Source organism: Rhinoraja longicauda, chromosome 11 (assembly GCF_053455715.1).
Source record: "Rhinoraja longicauda isolate Sanriku21f chromosome 11, sRhiLon1.1, whole genome shotgun sequence".
Classification (NCBI taxonomy): domain Eukaryota; kingdom Metazoa; phylum Chordata; class Chondrichthyes; order Rajiformes; family Arhynchobatidae; genus Rhinoraja; species Rhinoraja longicauda.
The window spans coordinates 27,900,022-27,919,874 of NC_135963.1; the positions used below are offsets into that span (position 1 = coordinate 27,900,022).

Genomic DNA, 19,853 nt, shown 5'->3' on the forward strand with positions numbered 1-19,853 from the left:
AGGGTCCGCCATGTTGAGCAGGATGAGACGTGCTCACGTTACTTCTTCCATAAGGTTCACAGGGGGAGCTCTGTGATCAAAAGCCTTAGGGAGGAGGACGGCTCGGTAACATCCTCGCAGACAGACATGCTCAAGATCTGCAGATCCTTTTATAAGGATCTGTACGATGTAAAGACCACAGACAGCACCGCCTCCCAGAACTTCCTGTCCTCCATCACGGAAGTCTTGGACGACAGCAAGCGGGAGAGTCTGGACCAACCACTGACCCTGGAGGAGCTGACTGGCTCCATCCGTTCCTTTGACTCGAGTAAAACTCCCGGAGGCGATGGCTTACCGGCAGAGTTGTACTCGGCTCTGTGGGACTGGGTGGGCCCGGACCTGCTGGAAGTGTACAACGATATACTTCTAGCCGGCAGCATGTCAGACTCTATGAGGAAGGGCAACATCACCCTGATCTACAAGCAGAAGGGGGAGATGAATGACTTAAGGAATTGGAGACCCATCACATTGTTGAATGTAGACTACAAGATCCTGTCTAAGGCCATCGCCAACCGGGTCAAGTCTGCTCTGGGACAGGTGATCCACCCGGACCAAACCTGTGCTGTACCTGGCAGGAAAATCTCAGACAGCCTGGTGCTGCTGAGAGATACCATTGCCGACGTGCAGGACAGACGGGTGGATGCCTGCCTGGTCAGCTTGGACCAGGAGAAGGCCTTCGACAGGATATCGCACACGTACATGAGGGACGTGCTCTCCAAAATGGGCTTTGGGGAGGGAATCAGGAAGTGGATACAACTGCTCTACTCCGATATCTGTAGTGCAGTCCAAATTAATGGGTGGGAATCAGACAGCTTCCCCGTCAGGTCTGGAGTCAGGCAGGGTTGCCCTCTTTCCCCTGTCTTGTTCGTCTGTTGCATTGAACCCTTTGCCGAATCCATCAGGAAGGATGCGAGCATAAGAGGAGTGACATTGCCAGGCAGTGGGGGCACTCAGGTCAAGGCCTCCCTGTACATGGACGATGTCGCCATCTTCTGCTCGGACCCAGGGTCGGTCCGCAGACTGATCAGCGTCTGCGACCAGTTTGAGTTGGCCACGGGGGCCAGGGTAAACCGCAGGAAGAGCGAGGCCATGCTCTTTGGCAACTGGCCCGACCGATCTTCCATCCCCTTCACCATCAAGCCTGACTTCCTGAAGGTGCTGGGGATCTGGTTCGGGAAGGCTGAGGCATGTAACAAAAATTGGCTGGAGTGGATAGCCAAGGTGGGGAAGAAGCTGGAGCTGTGGAAGCAGCGCTCCCTCTCCATCACGGGGAAAAACCTGGTCATCAGGTGTGAGGTGCTCTCGGGGCTGCTGTACTTGGCGCAAGTGTGGCCCGTCCCTCCCTCCTACGCCACGGGGATCACCCGGGCCGTCTTCCGTTTCATCTGGGGGTCGGCGATGGACCGGGTGCGACGAGCCACAATGCACAAGTCGGCAGACAACGGGGGTAAAGACGTGCCCAACGTCGCCCTCATTCTGATGGCCACTTTCGTGTGTGGCTGCATCAGGCGGAGCATAGAGCCAAGGCACGTGGGCACCAAATGCCACTACCTGCTGAGGTTCTACCTGTCCCCGGTGTTGCGAAGGATGGGCCTGGCGCAGATGCCACGCAATGTGCCAGTCAGCTGGACATTGCCGAACCATCTGTCGTTTGTGGACAGGTTCTTCCGGACCAACACCTTTGACCACAAGTCCATCGGGCAGTGGTCAGCACGGAACGTCCTGCAGGCACTGCAGGGGAATGACTCCATGGATCCTGTGGCGTGGTTCCCAGAGCAGACCGCCCAGCTTGTCTGGCAAAATGCCTCATCGCCAGCACTCACCAACAAGCACCAAGACCTGGCTTGGCTGGCGGTGAGGGGAGCCCTCCCAGTCAGATCCTTCCTGCACCGCCGGAACCTCACTACCAGCGCACGCTGCCCTCGGGACGGCTGCTACGGAGAGGAAACGGTGGCCCACCTCTTCAAAGAGTGTGGATTTGCCAGGAGAGTCTGGAGAGGTCTGCAGGGGTCCCTGTCACGATTCATTCCGAGCAGCTCCGTCACAGAGGACTCAGTGCTCTACGGACTGTTCCCAGGGTCGCATTCCGAGACTGACATCGAGTGCTGCTGGAAGGTCATCAACTCGGTGAAAGACGCTCTTTGGTCTGCCCGATCCTTGTTGACCTCCCAGCGGAGCGAGCTGTCCGTCAAGGAATGTTGCCGACTGGCCCACTGCAGACTGCAGGAGTACGTGCTGAGGGACGCTCTGAAGCTCGGTGCAGCCAATGCCAAGGCCCTGTGGGGGAGGAGCACAGTCTAGGGTCCTTCCGCTGCTGGACATGGGGGGCAGGGTGTGGTGGAGAGAAACGCCCCTCCAAATAAGGGATATGTATGTAAATGTATGTATATGTCTAAGTAAATGCCTGTATTGAATATGTAACCTCCGGAAATGTCGGATGGGTTTGTTTAAAAAAGATGTTTTGTAAATGATATTTATTACATGAATAAAGTATTTTTTGATAAAAAAATTAAAATAAAAAAAAAGTGATTACCTTATTCTTGAATTTAAGATAATACAAGTCCAAACGACTAATTTTTCCTTGTACCATAACCCTTCATCCTAGAAATTGATATCTGCACTGTCTCCCATGAAAGTCGCCCCCCCCCAAATAGTAAACAGATGTGGTCTTACAAAGTACCCCACAATTGTGGCCAGGCAGTTATAATTTTACCATATCTCTCTTGTAAGCAAAAATCAACATCACATTTGCTTGCATGGCAAGTCTGTCTTTCTTGCAGAAGGACACCCAGACCTCTCTAACTGCCAGTACTCGATGGATTTAATTAATGTTTTGATTTTATTATTCTCTCCTTTAAAGTGGGTAACCTCACAGTTCTACCTTCTGTACTTATTTACCATTGTCTTGCTACTCATTTAGTGTGCCTATATCCATTGGCAGTCCTTGTGTCCTCCTTGAAACTTACTTTCTCATCAGCAAACTTGGATACAATACACATGGTCCCTTTATCCAAATAATTGACAGAAATTGGTCCTGTTTATTATTGTCAGCTGTTTTGAGTTACATTGGAAAAACTTTGCTTTATGAGTTATCCAGGCAAATCATACAATGTATGAGTACATTCATACCATACATTAGTATAACAGATCGCGTGGAAAGAGAAAGGAAACAGTGTAGACTATAGTGTCTGGCTGCAGGAAAAGACCAGGTAAAAAAATTCAAGGCCAACAATGAGATAGATTGGAAGGTCAAGAATACATCCTTGGTATATGAGAGATCTACTGAAATGTCTGATAACAATGGGGAAAGATCTGCTTTTGAATCTGGTGATATGTGCTTTAAAGTTTTTGTATCCTCTGCCCAACAGAAGAGGGGAGAAGAGAGAATGTCTGGGGTGTGAGCAGTTCTTGATAATGTTGTCAGCTTTTCCAAGGTAGCATGAGGTTTAGATGGGGTGAAGGCTAGTTTGCATGATGGACTGGGTTGCATCCATGACTCTCTGCAATTCACTTTTTTCCATACCAAACTATGATATTTCCATTAGTGTGAGAGTCCAGGATCAAAGGTCATAGCCTTGGAATAAAAGGATGTTCCTTTAGGAAGATGATGTGAAGGAATTTAGTCAGAGGGTGGTGAATCTGTGGAATTCATTGCCACGAAGGATGTGGAGGCCGTCAATGGACATTTTTAAGGCAGAGATAGATAGATTCTTGATTAGTATGGGTATCAGAGGTTCTGGGGCGAAGGCAGGAGAATGGGGTTAAGAGGGGAAGACAGATCAGCCATGATTGTAGTAGAATTGATGGGCCAAATGGCCTATTTCTGCTCCTATCACATGAATGTGAATTTTCTCTCTTAATAACTTGGGATAGATCCCATCAAGCCTTGGAGATTTATCCACAATGCTTTTCAAGAGCCCTAACACCACCACTTCTTGATCTTAAACCTGTTGCATTTTAGTGTTCCCCACTGATCTCACTGTCTTCCATGTCCTTCTTCTTGGTGATTCAGATGCAAAGTATTTGTTTAGTACCTTACAGCCTTGACTCCAAGCATAAATTCCATCCTTTATCCTTGAGTGGGTCTACCTTCCCCCTGGTTACCCTCTTGTTTTTAATATTCTGTAAAAAGCCTTGGGATTTACATTCATCTGACTAGGCAATGTGATTTCATGGCCCCTTTTGGTCTTTTTAAGTGCCTTGTAATTAACATTAATTTGAACAAAAACAAACCCTCATCTTGTGCAGTAACCTTACAAATGTATTTTGCAAATTCAGATCCACTATATATACTCTGTTTTCTTTATTCATTCTGTTGGTTACATTCTTGAAGGACTCTAATAACTTTGTAAAATGTTTATAAAACCTTGTTGTCTCTGCTTAATTGTATTGAGACTTAGTAAATGTACTGTACTCTTTCCTTAACAGTAGATTCCAGCAGTTTCCCAATAGGTCAAGAGAACTGGCGTACAGTTTGTTGGTTTTGTTCATCTTATTGAATATTATTTTCCAATCCCCTGATACTTTAAAAGAGTAAGGGAGTTCGGAAGGATTATAACTGAAAGCGTCAGTATCTCTGCAGCCACTTGTTTTTAGAACTAAGATACAGCTCGGCTGATCTTCAGATTTATCAGCTTTTCGTCCCGTTACTTGCAGGGAGTTAGTAAATCCAAACTCTCTGCCGTGTTAGTATTTGGTAACCAGTGCTATTGGATTAGTTCCTAAATTGGTAACAGAATAATCTCAGTTAATGCCAATCGGTAACAACATTTCCACCTGACTGACCATCAACACAGAGGCATCTCAAGGCTGTGTGCAAGGCTTTCATTCCCGTATAACCATCAGCTTCGTGAACCAACTGCACAATACTAATCCGACCCCAGCAATAGAATACTGGATCATCTCTTGCACTACAATGGACTTTTTTTCCAATTGTGTTTTGCACTAATGTCTTGGTTTTGCACTATCTTGAAAATGTATGTATAATTATGTTTTGTGTGTTGTCTGAGCGTACATGCCTATAATGCCTCTGCAAGCAAAGTTTTTATTGTACAGTACTTACATCTCAACATACTTGTGCATACAACAATAAACTGGACTTGATAACTCTAGTATTGTGTCCAGTTTTGGGAACCACATTTTATGTAAGATTTGGCAGATTTGGAGAGATTTAGTAAAAAAAAACAGAAAATGATGCAAGCATGTTTTTTCTTTCCATAGGTGTTGCCCGACCTGCTGAATGATTTAGCATTTTCTGTTTTTAACTTTAAACCTCCTGCAGCTATTGTAAAGAACAATAAGTACTTTGTAATTTGTTTGCTCAACAAACAAAATTACATTTGCTCCATATGCAGCACAATAACAAATATTTTACAGCCAAAGTTAGAAATGTTTAGACTCATTGTACAAATGCCGATTAACAGATAAGGAGCTTAATTATATACAGGTAGTTCTGCTATAATGCGTGTTTCCATAATATGAATTGGATATAATGTGACTGATGAATTAGGCAATATGATTTGCATTATGTTAGCCTAATTGGTTATATTGCAATTTTGAGTATGAAATAGAGAACTATTAAAAGTTACTTTGGAAATTGGTCTGCAGAAAAAAAAGCTGTGTTAGAAAAAAGATTCCATGTAGTTTTCCCACACCAACCAGAAGTTATTGTGTCTTAAGAATATATGCGCGACTCTCAGAGGAAGGCCATTAATATTGATGTAATTTCTTATATTGACACTCATGTAAGCAGCAGAATTGATTAAAAAATGTCAAAGACCTGACTGCACCACCTCTACAAATTCTTGGATTTCCTAACAAGATCTGTAAGGAATAGAACATTTACCAATCTCTTACAGTGGAGTGTGGATGTCAGTGGCAAAGTCCATCCTTAATTCCCCATGAAAAGCTGCCAGTAAGCTGACTTTTTAAACAGCTGACATCTATGTGGTGAATGTACTCTCAGTCCTGTAAATTGGGAGCTTTGCATGATACTGGAACCAAGAGCAGGAAAGGATTTCAAAATCTTAATATGCATTGGAGGGGAAACAGGAAGAGATGCTCCCCATGTGCCTGAGAGTTTGTCTTCCTAGACAATAAAAGTCAAAAGTTCCAGAGATACTTCAGAAGAAGCTTTGACGAGTTGCTGGCAAGTATTTTCTAGATGTTGCTGACAACCATGGTTTGCTTCTGGTAGAGAAACATAATATTTAAGGATGAGAATTGAGTGTTTTTTTGGGGGTAATGCTGAGCTTCTTAAGTGTGTTAAGCTCAGTCTGGCAAGAGATATAGGGCAGTTTAGTGGCCTATATTCTGGCCCTCTGGGAGGGCGTGGTAATGGTGGGTTTTGGGCAGTGCTTTACCACTCTTATTGGCACTCTTATTGTTTGCAGCTAAAAGTCCATGCAAATTCAGTCATTTCCCACTGACTCCATGAGCTTCATCGGAATCAATACAGGAGGGCACTGACTGATCTTAATAGCCCCTATTGTTTTCGTTGTATCACTTGTCATTCTTCCCTTATTCCTTTATGTTTTATCATTCCATTGAGAAATGAGGATCTTAAATGCTGAGAAATGAAATTTAAAATGTGGATTCATACCAGAAATAATTATCAGTATTAATTTAGATCTGTAGAAAGATATGAACAGAAACATAGCCAGAAAATCTAAACTTTACTGTGAAGCACAATGTACTCAGTTCACTTGATGTGCTGATGAGAATCAGGCTGCATTATAATAATCCATAAAATTGAATGACAAAGGCAGACAGATATAACAAATTAGTGAATGATAATACACATTGTTCCATTATTTGGATGAGAATTTATGCGTGTTGATGATAATCCAATAAAAAGCCCTATAAGTGCCATATGGCTTTTATTCCGGTGCCTCTGTTGTCAGAAGCTTTCAATCTATTGCATGCTTGCAAAGCAATGGCACACCTTCACAGTAGCTATGGTAACAAAAGCTCAACTTAACCTCAGGCTGTGCAGTTCATTTCTGCTCTTTTGTTTTGTGACAGAAGGTTTATTGTTGTTTTCAAATAACATTTTTACGAGACAAAATTGTTTTGACATGTGTCAGAGAATTTTGGGGATACAGATGAAGGCCTTGTATGAAAATGCCATTGCTGTCAGGTGAAACCATTAATCTCTTACAATTACATAATTTCCCATTTTTGAATTTTAAGTTTGTAATAAAATGAAAATGAGAAAATTGGTGAAGTAGTGTGCCACATTTGAATCAAACATATTGGATCTGATTTCATCCACTGGCATAAGTCAGATTCAATAATTTAACATCTCCAGAGGAGTAAATGTTAGTATTATGTAACTCTGAATAGTTGGGAAGTTCAAAATACAGTTGAAATCTAGAAGCATTATTTGTGGATGTTGATGAGGCAAACAATTAAGAAATGATAGAGTAAGTGAGAAGGAAAGCAAACAATTGGGCAAATTTGATTTCCACTATTTGATTGGGAAATCTGGCAGAGTAGAATGCCTGTCCATTTGTAGAACCTGTCAGATTTTCATATCGTTGATGTGCAGTGCTCTGTCAAGCAGTGGAGTAGCTAAAACCTATCTGATGGCTGCTCAGGCCAAGATGCTTTTAAAATGCATATATTTCTCAGTGTATATTGCAGTACACATTACATTGAAACTACCAATTGAAATATACTGTCTACATTAAATTGAAACCACTAGCACAGCTAACAGATACTGTTACTAATTTTGCCAGTTAAAAAGGGCATGCCAACAGCAGGTAGCCTTTCAACTGATAACACCGGTTTCTATCTGGCATTCTGCTCAGCCATTCCCCATGTATGCAGGATCCCAATATCATTGGCAGGCAAATATTCTTGGTAACATCTTCACGATTGTGACAAAATAGATCTTGCGAGGCAATTATAGCTCAAACATTTATTCGGGCCTTCACGCATATCTTTGCTATTTTATCTGCTGCTAAAACAGTTGCCGTGGCGAAGTATACTAACTATAATCTGAAGGTACAGGATTAAATTGACAGGAGTTGAACAGAAAACATCCTTCTGTTAGTATAATCCATTCAGTATCTTTGGGTAGATTTCATTTCACTCAAGAACCGCAGAGGAATTCCAACAAGGAAGCTTTTTTTATGATAGAGGGTAATATTACACTTGGGATGTTGTTTATTCACAAAGTGCTGGAGTAACTCAGCAGGTTGGGCAGCATCTCGGGAGAGAAGGAATGGGTGACGTTTCGAGTCGAGACCCTTCTTGAAGGGTCTCGACCCGAAACATCACCCATTCCTTCTCTCCCGAGATGTTGCCCGACCTGCTGAGTTACTCCAGCACTATGTGAATAAATACCTTCGATTTGTACCAGCATCTGCAGTTATTTTCTTATACTACTTGGGATGGTGTGACAGGAACATATTGAAAAGGTATGAACAATAGATTGACAGGTTATTTGACGGTATGAAATACCAAAGAAATCTTTTTGGGACCTGTATTTGTTCTGTTTTATGTTATTTGAGACCCAGGAATTATGAACAATATTTACGTGGGCAATTATTTAACGAGCTAAGCACCTTATTAAACAACCAGAAAACAAATAGTAGTTGATTCCAACTTGAAATGTTTCTTTTTCTCCAGAGATGCCACCAGATCCGCTGATAACTGGCGGCATCTCTGGAGAAAATGGATAAATGACGTTTCGGGTTGTGACCATCTGCTATTTGTTTTCTGGTTGTTTTAGCATTTTGTGTCTATCTTTGGTATAAACCATCATCTACAATTCCTTTTTATTACATTTCAGATACTATTATGGAATTGAAATATTAGTTGTATGTGATTTGAAAATCAATATCAGGTAATCCACAAGAAATGTTGATTAGAGTGGAGATCAGCTATTACCAGTGTTTGTACATTTTGCAAACTTAATAACTTATGGCCCACTAACTCATCACTAACCATCAAACACCCATTACATGGATCCTATTTTATTCTCACCAAATTCCTATCAACCACCTCCTGATTTTACCATTCATAACAGTAGTGACGATGTATAGTTGTTTTCTGGTTGTTTAAGCATTTTGTGTCTATCTTTGGTGTAAACTAGCATCTACAGTTCCTTTTTATTACATTTCAGATACTATTATGGAATTAAAATATCAGTTTTATGATATTTATGCATATGGTTTTAGCGAGTTTCTCAACATAACCATATCCCTGTATCTTTCACTTTTTAGATACAAAAGAAGTCCAACATAGTCAAGCAGTGGTTGAACAGTAAAATAATATAACAAATGGTATGGCATTACTTAACCTGAAACTTTCAGACATGGTCAGTTACAAATATATAGAGTGAAAGAGATGAGGGGGAAAAGGTTAGTAATACTGGTGCCATTTTCTCAAGTTGCACAGTACTTAGGTGACCCTATAATAGAGCAGAAGGGTGATTGTTATGTAAATATAGTACTTGATTCAATGGCAAATGTGACAGAAAGAAGGAAGTTGCACAGGGGCTAGTAAATGAGCAAGTTCAGCACCGGATTTTCTTAGGGCTTTAGTTGGGCAGGGAACACATCTTCCCCAACATATGGGCAATTGGATGGCTTCAGGATCATCCAAGAAAACGAGAAGTTCCTGGATAAGACCTACAGCGAGATTGTTACACCGAAGGTACCGGAAGACTGAAGGTGGGTGACGGTGAGGAAGGGAAGGAAGCTTGGAGTATAGGAGGCCCCGGGCGTTGTACCTCTTGAAAACAGGTTCACCCTCTTGGAAGCTTTCGGGACAGAAGATACTGCCGGTCTGAGTGGCGGACAAGTCTGCGAGGCAAAATGTGGCGCTGAGGCAAAGCCGAAGAGACCAACGTCGGGCAGAGCCGTGGTAGTAGGGGAATCCATCGTGAGAGGTACAGACGGGTTTCTGCGGCAACAAGCGGTATTCAAGAATGGTGTGTTGCCTCCCTGTGCCTGGATCCAGGACCTCACAGACCGATTGCAGAATATTCTCAAGGGTGAAGGTGAGCAGCCGGAAGTGATAGTGCTTGTCGGCACAAACGATGTCGGGAAGAAGAGAAAGTGATTTTGCAGCGTGATTTTAGAGAGCTTGGAAGTAGGCTGAAAAGCAGGACCTCCAGGGCTGTTATCTCCGGTTTGCTTCCAGTTCCTCATGCTGGTGAGGGCAGGAACAGGGAGATAGGGGATCTGAATGTGTGGCTGAGGAGATGGTGCAGGGGGCAGGGATTTTATCTCTTAGACCACTAGGATCTGTTTTGGGGTCAGGGTGAATTGTACAAAAAGGACGGGTGGGGGACCAGCATTCTGGCAGGCAGGTTTGCCACTGCTACACGAGTGGGTTTAAACTAAATAGTGGGGGGGGGGGACAAATGGGATAGATAAGGATGGAGTTAAAGGGAAAGAGAGTATAGGAAAAGTTAAGAAAGACCCCAAAATTAACGGAACAGAAAGCTCACGAAGGTTTAGGAGAGTATGGCCAAGTGTAATAGGAATCAATGTGAAAGGTGAGGTGAGTAATGGATTAAAGGTATTATATATGAATGCGCAAAGTATAAGAAGTAAAGTGGATGAGCTTGAGGCTCAGTTAGAGATTGGTAGTTATGACATTGTAGGGATCACAGAGACATGGCTGCAGGAGGATCGGGAATAGGAACTGAATATTCAGGGTTATATGTCCTATAGAAAGGATAGGCAGGTGGGTAGAGGAGGTGGGGTAGCTCTGTTGGTGAGGGATGAAATTCAGTCCCTTGCAAGGAGTGACATAGGGACTGACGATGTAGAGTCACTGCGGATAGACTTGAGGAATTGTAAAGGTAAGAAGACACTAATTAGAGTTATCTACAGGCCCCCAAACAGTAGCCCGAATATAGGGTGTAAGTCGCAGCAAGAGTTAAAACTGGCATGTAACAAAGGTAATGCCATTGTGGTTATGGGGGATTTCAATAGGCTGGTGGACTGGGAAAATCAGGTTGGTTCTGGACTCCAAGAAAGGGAGTTTGTAGAGTGCCTCCGAGATGGATTTTTAAAGTAGCTTGTACTGGAGCCTACCAGAGAGAAGGCAATTCTGGATTTAGTGTTGTCCAATGAATCAGATTTAATAAGGGAACTCAAGGTAAAGGAACCACTTGGAGGTAGTGACCATAATATGATTAGTTTTAATCTGCAATTTGAAAGGGAGAAGGTTAAATCAGAAGTGTCAGTGTTGCAGTTGAACAAAGGGAACTATGAAGGCATGAGAGAGGAGCTGGCCAAGGTCGACTGGAAAAGGATGACAGTGGAACAGCAATGGCAGAAATTTCTGGGCATAATGCAGAAGATGCAGGATTATTTCATTCCAGAGGAAGAAAGATTCTGAGGGGAGTAAGAGACAACCGTGGCTGACAAGGGAAGTTAGGGATGGAATAAAACTAAAAGAAAAGATGTATAACATAGCAAAGAATAGTGGGAAACCAGAGGATTGGGAAACTTTCAAAGGACAGCAGAAGGTAACAAAAAGGGCAATACGAGGTGAAAAGATGACGTACGAGGGTAAGCTGGACAAGAATATAAAGAAGGATAGTAAAAGCTTTTTTAGATATATTAAGAGAAAAAGATTGGTAAAGCCAAATGTGGGTCCCTTGAAGGCAGAAACAGGTGAAATTATTATGGATAACAAGAAAATGACAGAAGAGTTGACCAGGTACTTCGGTTCTGTCTTCACTAAGGAAGACACAATCTACCAGATGTACTAGAGGACGGAGGATCTTGGGAGACAGAGGAACTGAAAGAAATTTGCATTAGGTGAGAAATAGTATTGGGTAGACTGATGGGACTGAAAGCTGATAAATCCCATGGGGCTGATGGTCTACATCCCCGGGTACACAAGGAGGTGGCTCTAGAAATCGTGGGCGCATTGGTGATCATTTTCCAATCTATATACTAAAACTCTCGTTTGTTTGTTTGTTTGTTCCTGAAGTACAGCCAAAACAGTACACGATAGCGCGACAATTTTAGGCCCATCTTACTCACTGTCGTCCCTTTGGTGCTAATGGAAGAAGTTTCATTGAAATCGGTGTTATATTTTTAAATTATTCACATTTTAAAGTTTAAATCTATCTCCTAGGGAGGGAGGGAGGGGGGAGGAGGGAGGGAGGAGGGAGGATAAGGGGGGTTATGGGGGAGGGATGGGGGAGGAGGGAGGGATGGGGAGGGAGGGATGGGAAGGAGGGAGGGGAGGCGAAGGGTGGAGGGAAGTGGTAGGGAGGGAGGAGGAGGGGAGGGGAGGGGAGGAGGGGAGAGGGAAGAGGAAGAGGAAGAGGGAGGGGGGGAGGAGGGAGGGGAGGGGAGTGGAGGGGGGAGGAGGGAGGGGAGGGGAGGGGAGTGGAGGGGGGAGTGGGGAGTGGGGGAGGAGAGGGTGCTGCACTAACGCAGGAGAAGTTTGGGCCCAATGGGTCCACTTGGTCTAGTGTTCTATAGATTCAAGATCAGTTCCTGTGGATTGGAGGGTAGCTAATGTTATCCCACTTTTCAAGAAAGGAGCGAGAGAGAGAAAACAGGGAATTATAGACCAGTTAGCCTGACATCGGTGGTGGGGAAGATGCTGGAGTCAATTATTAAAGATGTAATAACGGCACATTTGGATAGCAGTAAAATGATTGGTCCAGGTCAGCATGGATTTATGAAGGGGAAATCCTGCTTGACTAATCTTCTGGAATTTTTGGAGGATGTGACAAGTAAAATGGATGAAGGAGAGCTAATGGATGTCGTGTATCTAGACTTTCAGAAAGCTTTTGATAAGGTCCCACACAGGAGATTGGTGAGCAAAACTAGAGCACATGGTATTAGGGGTAGGGTATTGACATGGATGGAGAATTGGTTGGCAATAGAAAGCAAAGAGTAGGAATAAACGGGTCCTTTTCAGAATGGCAGGTAGTGGCGAGCGGTGTGCCGCAAGGCTCGGTGCTGGGGCCGCAACTATTTGCAATATATATTAATGATTTGGATGATGGAATTAGAAGTGACACTAGCAAGTTTGCAGATGACCCAAAGCTGGGTGGCAGTGTGAACTGCTAAGACGGTATTAGGAGGTTGCAGGGTGACTTGGACAGGTTGAGTGAGTGGGCAGATGCTTGGCAGATGCAGTATTATGTAGATACATGTGAGGTTATCCACTTTGGCGGCAAAAACAAGGAGGCAGATTATTATCTCAATGGTGTCAGATTAGGTAAAGGGGTAGTGCAACGAGACCTTGGTGTCCTTGTACACCAGTCACTGAAAGTAAGTGTGCAGGTGCAGCAGACAGTGAAGAAAGCTAATGGCATGTTGGCCTTCATAACGAGAGGATTTGAGTAGAGGAGTAAAGAGGTCCTTCTGCAGTTGTATAGGGCCCTGGTGAGACCACATCTGGAGTATTGTGTGCAGTTTTGGTCTCCTAATTGGAGGAAGGACATCCTTGCTATTGAGGCAGTGCAGCATAGGTTCACAAGGTTAATCCCCGGGATGGCGGGAAGGTCATTTGAAGAAAGATTGGAAAGACTGGGCTTGTATTCACTGGAGTTTGGAAGGATGAGAGGGGATCTTATAGAGACGTATAAATTATAAAAGGACTGGACAAGTTAGATGCAAGAAAAATGTTCCCAATGTTGGGGGAGTCCAGAACCGGGGGCCACAGTCTAAGAATAAAGGAGAGGCAATTTAAAACTGGGGTGAGAAGAAACTTTTTTACCCAGAGAGTGGTCAATTTGTGGAATTCTCTGTCAAAGAAGGCAGTGGAGGCCAATTCACTGGATGAATTTAAAAGAGAGTTAGTTAGAGCTATAGCGACTAGTCAAATCAAGGGATATGGGGAGAATGCAGGCACAGGTTACTGATTGTGGATGATCAGCCATGATCACAATGAATGGCAGTGCTGGCTCCTCCTGCACCTATTTTCTATGTTTCTCTTAAAGTAGAGGCTAGCTTGACTTCAACAGATGCTGACCCAAGCATTCTTCAGTGCCTGATGGTCACTGTCGAGCTTCCACTGCAGCACAAGCAGAAGCTACTCTATATCCTAGTGCAGCACTACAGGTCCACACAAGCTCAGTTGGCTCTCCTCTAATTTCATATTACAAACATTATGGCTACAGATATCAGTATTCAAAGTGGCTTGCAGGGTGTCAGATTGGTAGAATCACTGAAATGTAAGTGGCAGTGGTACACAAATCTCATGTTCCCTCTCACCCTTGTATGGCAGCATTTGTGATCTTACCTCTGCCAGTTATGCCAGTGCCCTAGCTGGTGCCTGTCATACAACTAGCTCATGACATTTAGCTCAGGTGAGATGGCCTGGGTGAAGAAGGGTCTCGACCCGAAACGTCACCCATTCCTTCTCTCCAGGATGCTGCCTGACCTGCTGAGTTACTCCAGCATTTTGTGATACCTTCGATTTGTACCAGCATCTGCAGTTATTTTCCTACACAAGATTATCCTGCAGAGTCATGTACAGCATTCTCCACTGAAAATCAACAAACTTATCAGTCACTGGTGAACATTATAAATGGACGTTAAGACAGGCAAAGGCAAATTTGGAAGACAGACCTTGTAGGATTGCACAATAGTGAAAAGTTGATTCTGTGATGGGTTTTGTCATAATTTGATACATAAACATAGTATGGAACATTGACAGATATCTTATTTATATTATCTTAAATATTTTTCATTGTGGTATTTTGACTCACTGATGATTTGCAAAAGAGGTAAGATAGAAATTCTTTTGAAATGGGAAATTCAGATTGTGTTTATTGATAGTAGAATCTGATGAGTTGTTCCCTGGCTCTCCATCTAGAAAGAGGTTTCTCCCTTTGTCCCTTCCTTCCTTTTTGTCCTGCTTTATAACTGTCTCCAATAACATCTCCAGGTTTGTGGATGACACAAATCTGGGTGGCAGTGTGAGCTGCAAGGAGGATGCTATGGGGCTGCAGGGTGACTTAGATAGGTTGGGTGAGTGGGCAAATGCATGACAGATGGTGTATAATGTGGATAAATGGGAGGTTATCCACTTTGGTGGCAAGAACAAGAAGGCAGATTATTATCTGAATGGTGTCAGATTAGGAAAAGGGGAGGTGCAACAAGACCTGGGTGTCCTTGTACATCAGTCACTAAAAGTAAACATGCATGTAAAGCAGGCAGTGAAAAAAGCAAATGGCATGTTCAGCGAGAGAATTTGAGTGTAGAAGCAAGGAGGTCTTACTGCAGTTGTACAGGGCCCTGGTGAGACTACACCTGTGCAGTTTTGGTCTCTTAATTTGAGGAAGGACATTCTTGCTATTGAGGGAGTGCAGCGTCGGTTCACTAGGTTAATTCCCGGGATGGCGGGACTGACATATAATGAAAGAATGGATCGACTGGCCTAATATTCACTGGAAGTTAGAAGGGCGGGAGGGAATCTTATAGAAAAACATAAAATTCTTAAGGGATTGGACAGGCTAGATACAGGAAAAATGTTCCCAATGTTGGGGGAGTCCAGAACCATGGGTCACAGTTTAAGAACAAGGGGTAAGCCATTTAGGACTGAGATGAGGAAAAACTTTTTCAGCCAGAGAGTTGTGAATCTGTGGAATTCTCTGGCACAGAAGGCAGTGGAGCCCAATTCACTGGATGTTTTCAAGTGAGAGTTAGATATAGCTCTTCGGGCTGACAGAATCAAGTGATGTGGGGAGAAAGCAGGAATGGGGTACTGATTTTAGATGATCAGCCATGATCATATTGAATGGCGGCGCTGGATCGAAGGGCCGAATGGCCTACTCCTGCACCTGTTTTCTATGTTGGGAAGGGGTCAGCATACATAGTTGTATGAAATACAGCAGACCACAACAAAAGGCAGAAAGTGCTGGTGTAATTCAGTGGGTCAGGCCAAACCATATTCAAGTGGGTCAGGCAGCATTCCTGGAAAACATCAACAGGGTTGAGACTCTTCTTCAGACTTCTCAACCCAAAATATCACATATCCATGTACACCAGGGATGCTGCCTGACCTGTTGTGTTACTCCAGCACTTGTGTCTTGTTTTTGTAAACTAGCATCTGCAGTTTCTTGCTTCTACTTCTAGATTAGTCCTAGAGTCGTGCGAGTTTGTAGGTTAATTAGCCTCGGTAAAATTGTCCCTAGTGTGTAGGGAGTTGATAAGAAGTGGGATAATATAGAGCTAGTGTGAACAGGTGGTTGATGGCCGGTGTCAACTCGGTAAGTCGAAGGGCCTATATCTCTAAACTCAAGTTTTCATCAAAATCAAACTATTATTCTGCAAACTATCACCATCATGTGCAATTTCTTTCTGGAGTAAACTAATGGTGTTTGAAATTATTCTGGATACATGATGTTAAAAAATTTGTAGACAATTGGTACAATTGGAGTTTGTACCTTCTTCCGGTGACATGCGTCGGTTTTCTCCGAGATCTTCGGTTTCCTCCCACACTCAAAAGAGGTTTGTAGGTTATTTGGCTTGGTATAAATATAAATTGTCCCTAGTGTGTGTAGGGTAGTGTTAATGTGCAGGGATCGCTGGTCAGTGCGGACTCAGTGGGCTGAAAGGCCTGTTTCCGCCCTGTATCTCTAAACTAAACTAAACCACAATGAATCCTGAATCTAGTTTACAACTGATTAATGCAAAGTGTGATTCAGGCAGTGGATTCATTGATGAGGATGCTACTAATCTGCTTTATCAAATTATGTCCTTTGATATCCACGTTGATGACTGTTTACTACATAATAATAGTATAAGAGACACAAAACTGCAGATGCTTTAATCTGGAGCAAAAAACAAACTGATGACTGAGCAGTATTATGAATATTTGAATGGCATAGTTGACGTTTGGGTTGAGTCCTTGCATCTGGACTGAGAGGGTAGAGGGGAGATAGCCAGTATAAGAGATGAGGGGGATGGGATGAGGCAGGGGCTGGCAGGAAATAGCTTGAAACAATATTTCCTTCCTTTGGTGGAAAGCAGGTCTTTGCACAATATTCCAGGTGTTACCTCAGTGGCCCTTATATATTTTCTGTAAGTCCTCATTTATAGATTATAGATATTTATTTTATTATGTATATTGTGACTATTTGACATGATAGTTGTTAGATCATGCAACTTAAATACAATTGTAGATCTGGATTTTGCAATCAGTGGCAAAGCACAGATGTTTGTTCCTTTCCTTGGAGAAAGCTTACCACAACAATCTGGTGAACTCGAAGGTCTTTACTGAAGATTTCTGATATCTGATGAATGTTGTCACTTTTCTGGTATTCTTGGTGTCCAGCTATGTTGATTTCATCAAGATAGTACAAAAAGATATAAACAAATTCTCAAAGACTAAATACCTTGAACAAAAAAAAAGCAGCCTTTCCTTAATATTTAAATGCTCCTTTTTAAGATCAATATATATGCACATAAGATTATTAAACTTGAAATATCAGAAATGGACAGAAATAAGCAAGTTATTATTTTAAAACTTGTATTTTCCGATAGTTAATGTGAAGCAATTTATAATCTAAATGCATCTTTTTTTTTAAGCCTAAATAGCTAATAATTACATATGGTTTGGTAAATTATTAGTAACAGTATTCAACAAAGCTTAAGATTTTTCAGCAGACTTTGTACCAGTTCAAAATATTTTGGACATTACAATGTATTTATTTTGATCACAATGGAAAATGCTGCAAAATATTGCTACTGGTGAAAGAGGGTTGTACAACAAAGAGCAACTTAAGGATTTTTATTTAACCTTGTCTGTGTGCAAATCTAATGATGCAATCAATTCAAGGAAGCAATTGTTTTGTCAGTGTTGCAACAAAAAAATCTGCATTTTTCAAATATAGTGTTAACTTAATTAGCCTTTCCTAAAACCATATCTTTAAGATTCCAGCACGTTGAATAGTTGTATTTTAAAAGGAATATTTCATGGAAAAGTATATGTTTTAATCAACATTTTTATTTAATTCCTTGTAGAGGGTAATTTTCAACATTGTCAACTTCAGCAAAACCAAGAGTCTCTACAGAGATGGAATGACTCCAGTTGTCAAATCCACCAACAGATCTAAATGGTAAAAAAACAAAATCATTCTGGGAGCAAAAATGTTAGATTACCTTTAGCAACTGGATTGCTATAAACATGGGCCTAGGATTGATAAGGCATAATTATTTTCTTTTTTTTTCTCTCAAAAATTAAAAGTGAAGATCTATGACATTGAAACTGAGGGACAGATGGTGGAAAGATGTAAAACTGATCTATACTACTAGCTTAGCACTAGGGACAGCATGAGTCCAATTTGTGCAGTTGTTGGAGATTGGTACATTTCTCAGGGTCCAGTTCATAAGTATCCAGCATGCCGATGTAAAATATATGTTAGGTTCATAACCTAGGAGTGTTATACTTGATGAAAGAAGTTTTGCTGAAATTGGTGTTAAGTATGGTCTCTGGAGAAATTTGCAGCCACATTTACGGTTTCCAATATCAGGTAGTTTTTTTTAAATTCAAGAGAAGTAAGAGTGCTCCCTGATCCTGCTGACTCCTCTTGCAGCAACCACATAGTTGGAGAATCAAAAAAAAAATTTCCTCTCATGTACAGTGCATTCAGAAAGTATTCAGACTCCTTCACTTTTTCGACATTACAGCCTTATTTTAAAATGTATTAAATTCATTTTTTTTATCATCAATCTACACACAATACCCCAGAATGAAGAAGTGAAACAGGCGTTTAGAAATTTTTGCAAAGTAATTTAAAAAAAAACCCTGAAATACCACGTTGACATAAGTATTCAGACCCTTTGCGATGACACTAAAATTTGAGCTTAGGTTCATTCTGTTTCCGTTGATTATCCTTGAGATGTTTCTACAACTTGATTGGAGTCCACCAGTGGTAATTTAAATTGATTGGACATGATTTGGAAAGGCACACACCTGTCTATATAAGGTCCCACAGTGCATGTCAGAGCCCAAACCAAGCCATGAAGACGAAGGAATTGTCCGTAGATCTCCGGGACAGGATTGTGTCGAGACACAGATCTGGGGAAGGGTATAAAACAATTTCTGCATCATTGTTGGTCCCGAAGAGCCCCGTGGCCTCCATCATTCTTAAATTGAAGAACTTTGGAACCACCAGGGCTCTTCATAGAGTTGGCCGCCCGGCCAAACTGAGCAATCTGGGGAGAAGGGCCTTGGTCAGGGAGGTGACCAAGAACCCGATGGTCATTGACAGAGTTCCTCTGTGAAGATGGGAGAACCTTCCAGAAGGACAACTATATCTGCAGCACTTCACCAATCAGGCCTTTATGGTAAAGTAGCTCGACGGAAGCCACTCCTCAGAAAAAGGCACATGACAGCCCACTTGGTTTGCCAAAAGGCACCTAAAGGACCCTCAGACCATGAGAAACAAGATTCTCCGGTCTGATGAATCCAAGCTTGAACTCTTTGGCCTGAATGCCAAGCGTCATGTCTGGAGGAAACCTGGCACTGCTCATCACCTGGCCAATACCATACCTATGGCAGCATCATGCTGTGGGGATGTTTTTCAGCCTCAGGAACTGGGAGGCTAGTCAGGATCGACGGAACGATGAATGGAGCAAAGTACAGAGAGATCCTTGATGAAAACCTGCTCCAGAGCGTTTTGGACCTCAGACTGGGGCGGAGGTTCACCTTCCAACAGGACAACGACCCTAAGCACACAGCCAAGACAACATAGGAGTGGCTTCGTGACAAGTTTGTGAATGTCCTTGAGTGGCCCAGCCAGAGCCCGGACTTGAACCCGATCGAACATCTCTGGAGGGACCTGAAAATAGCTGTGTATCGATGCTCCCCAT

The 19,853-nt window shown here is 42.7% G+C and overlaps 1 protein-coding gene across 1 annotated transcript in view; it reads left to right on the plus strand.

The window, feature by feature from the left end:
* Positions 1-19,853, plus strand: part of agbl4 (AGBL carboxypeptidase 4) — a 318,402-nt gene that overhangs the window by 65,648 nt on the left and 232,901 nt on the right. The window contains exon 4 of the mRNA XM_078408101.1: positions 18,003-18,097. Within this exon, the coding sequence (XP_078264227.1) occupies positions 18,003-18,097 (95 nt within the window). The remainder of the gene's footprint in view (positions 1-18,002; positions 18,098-19,853) is intronic.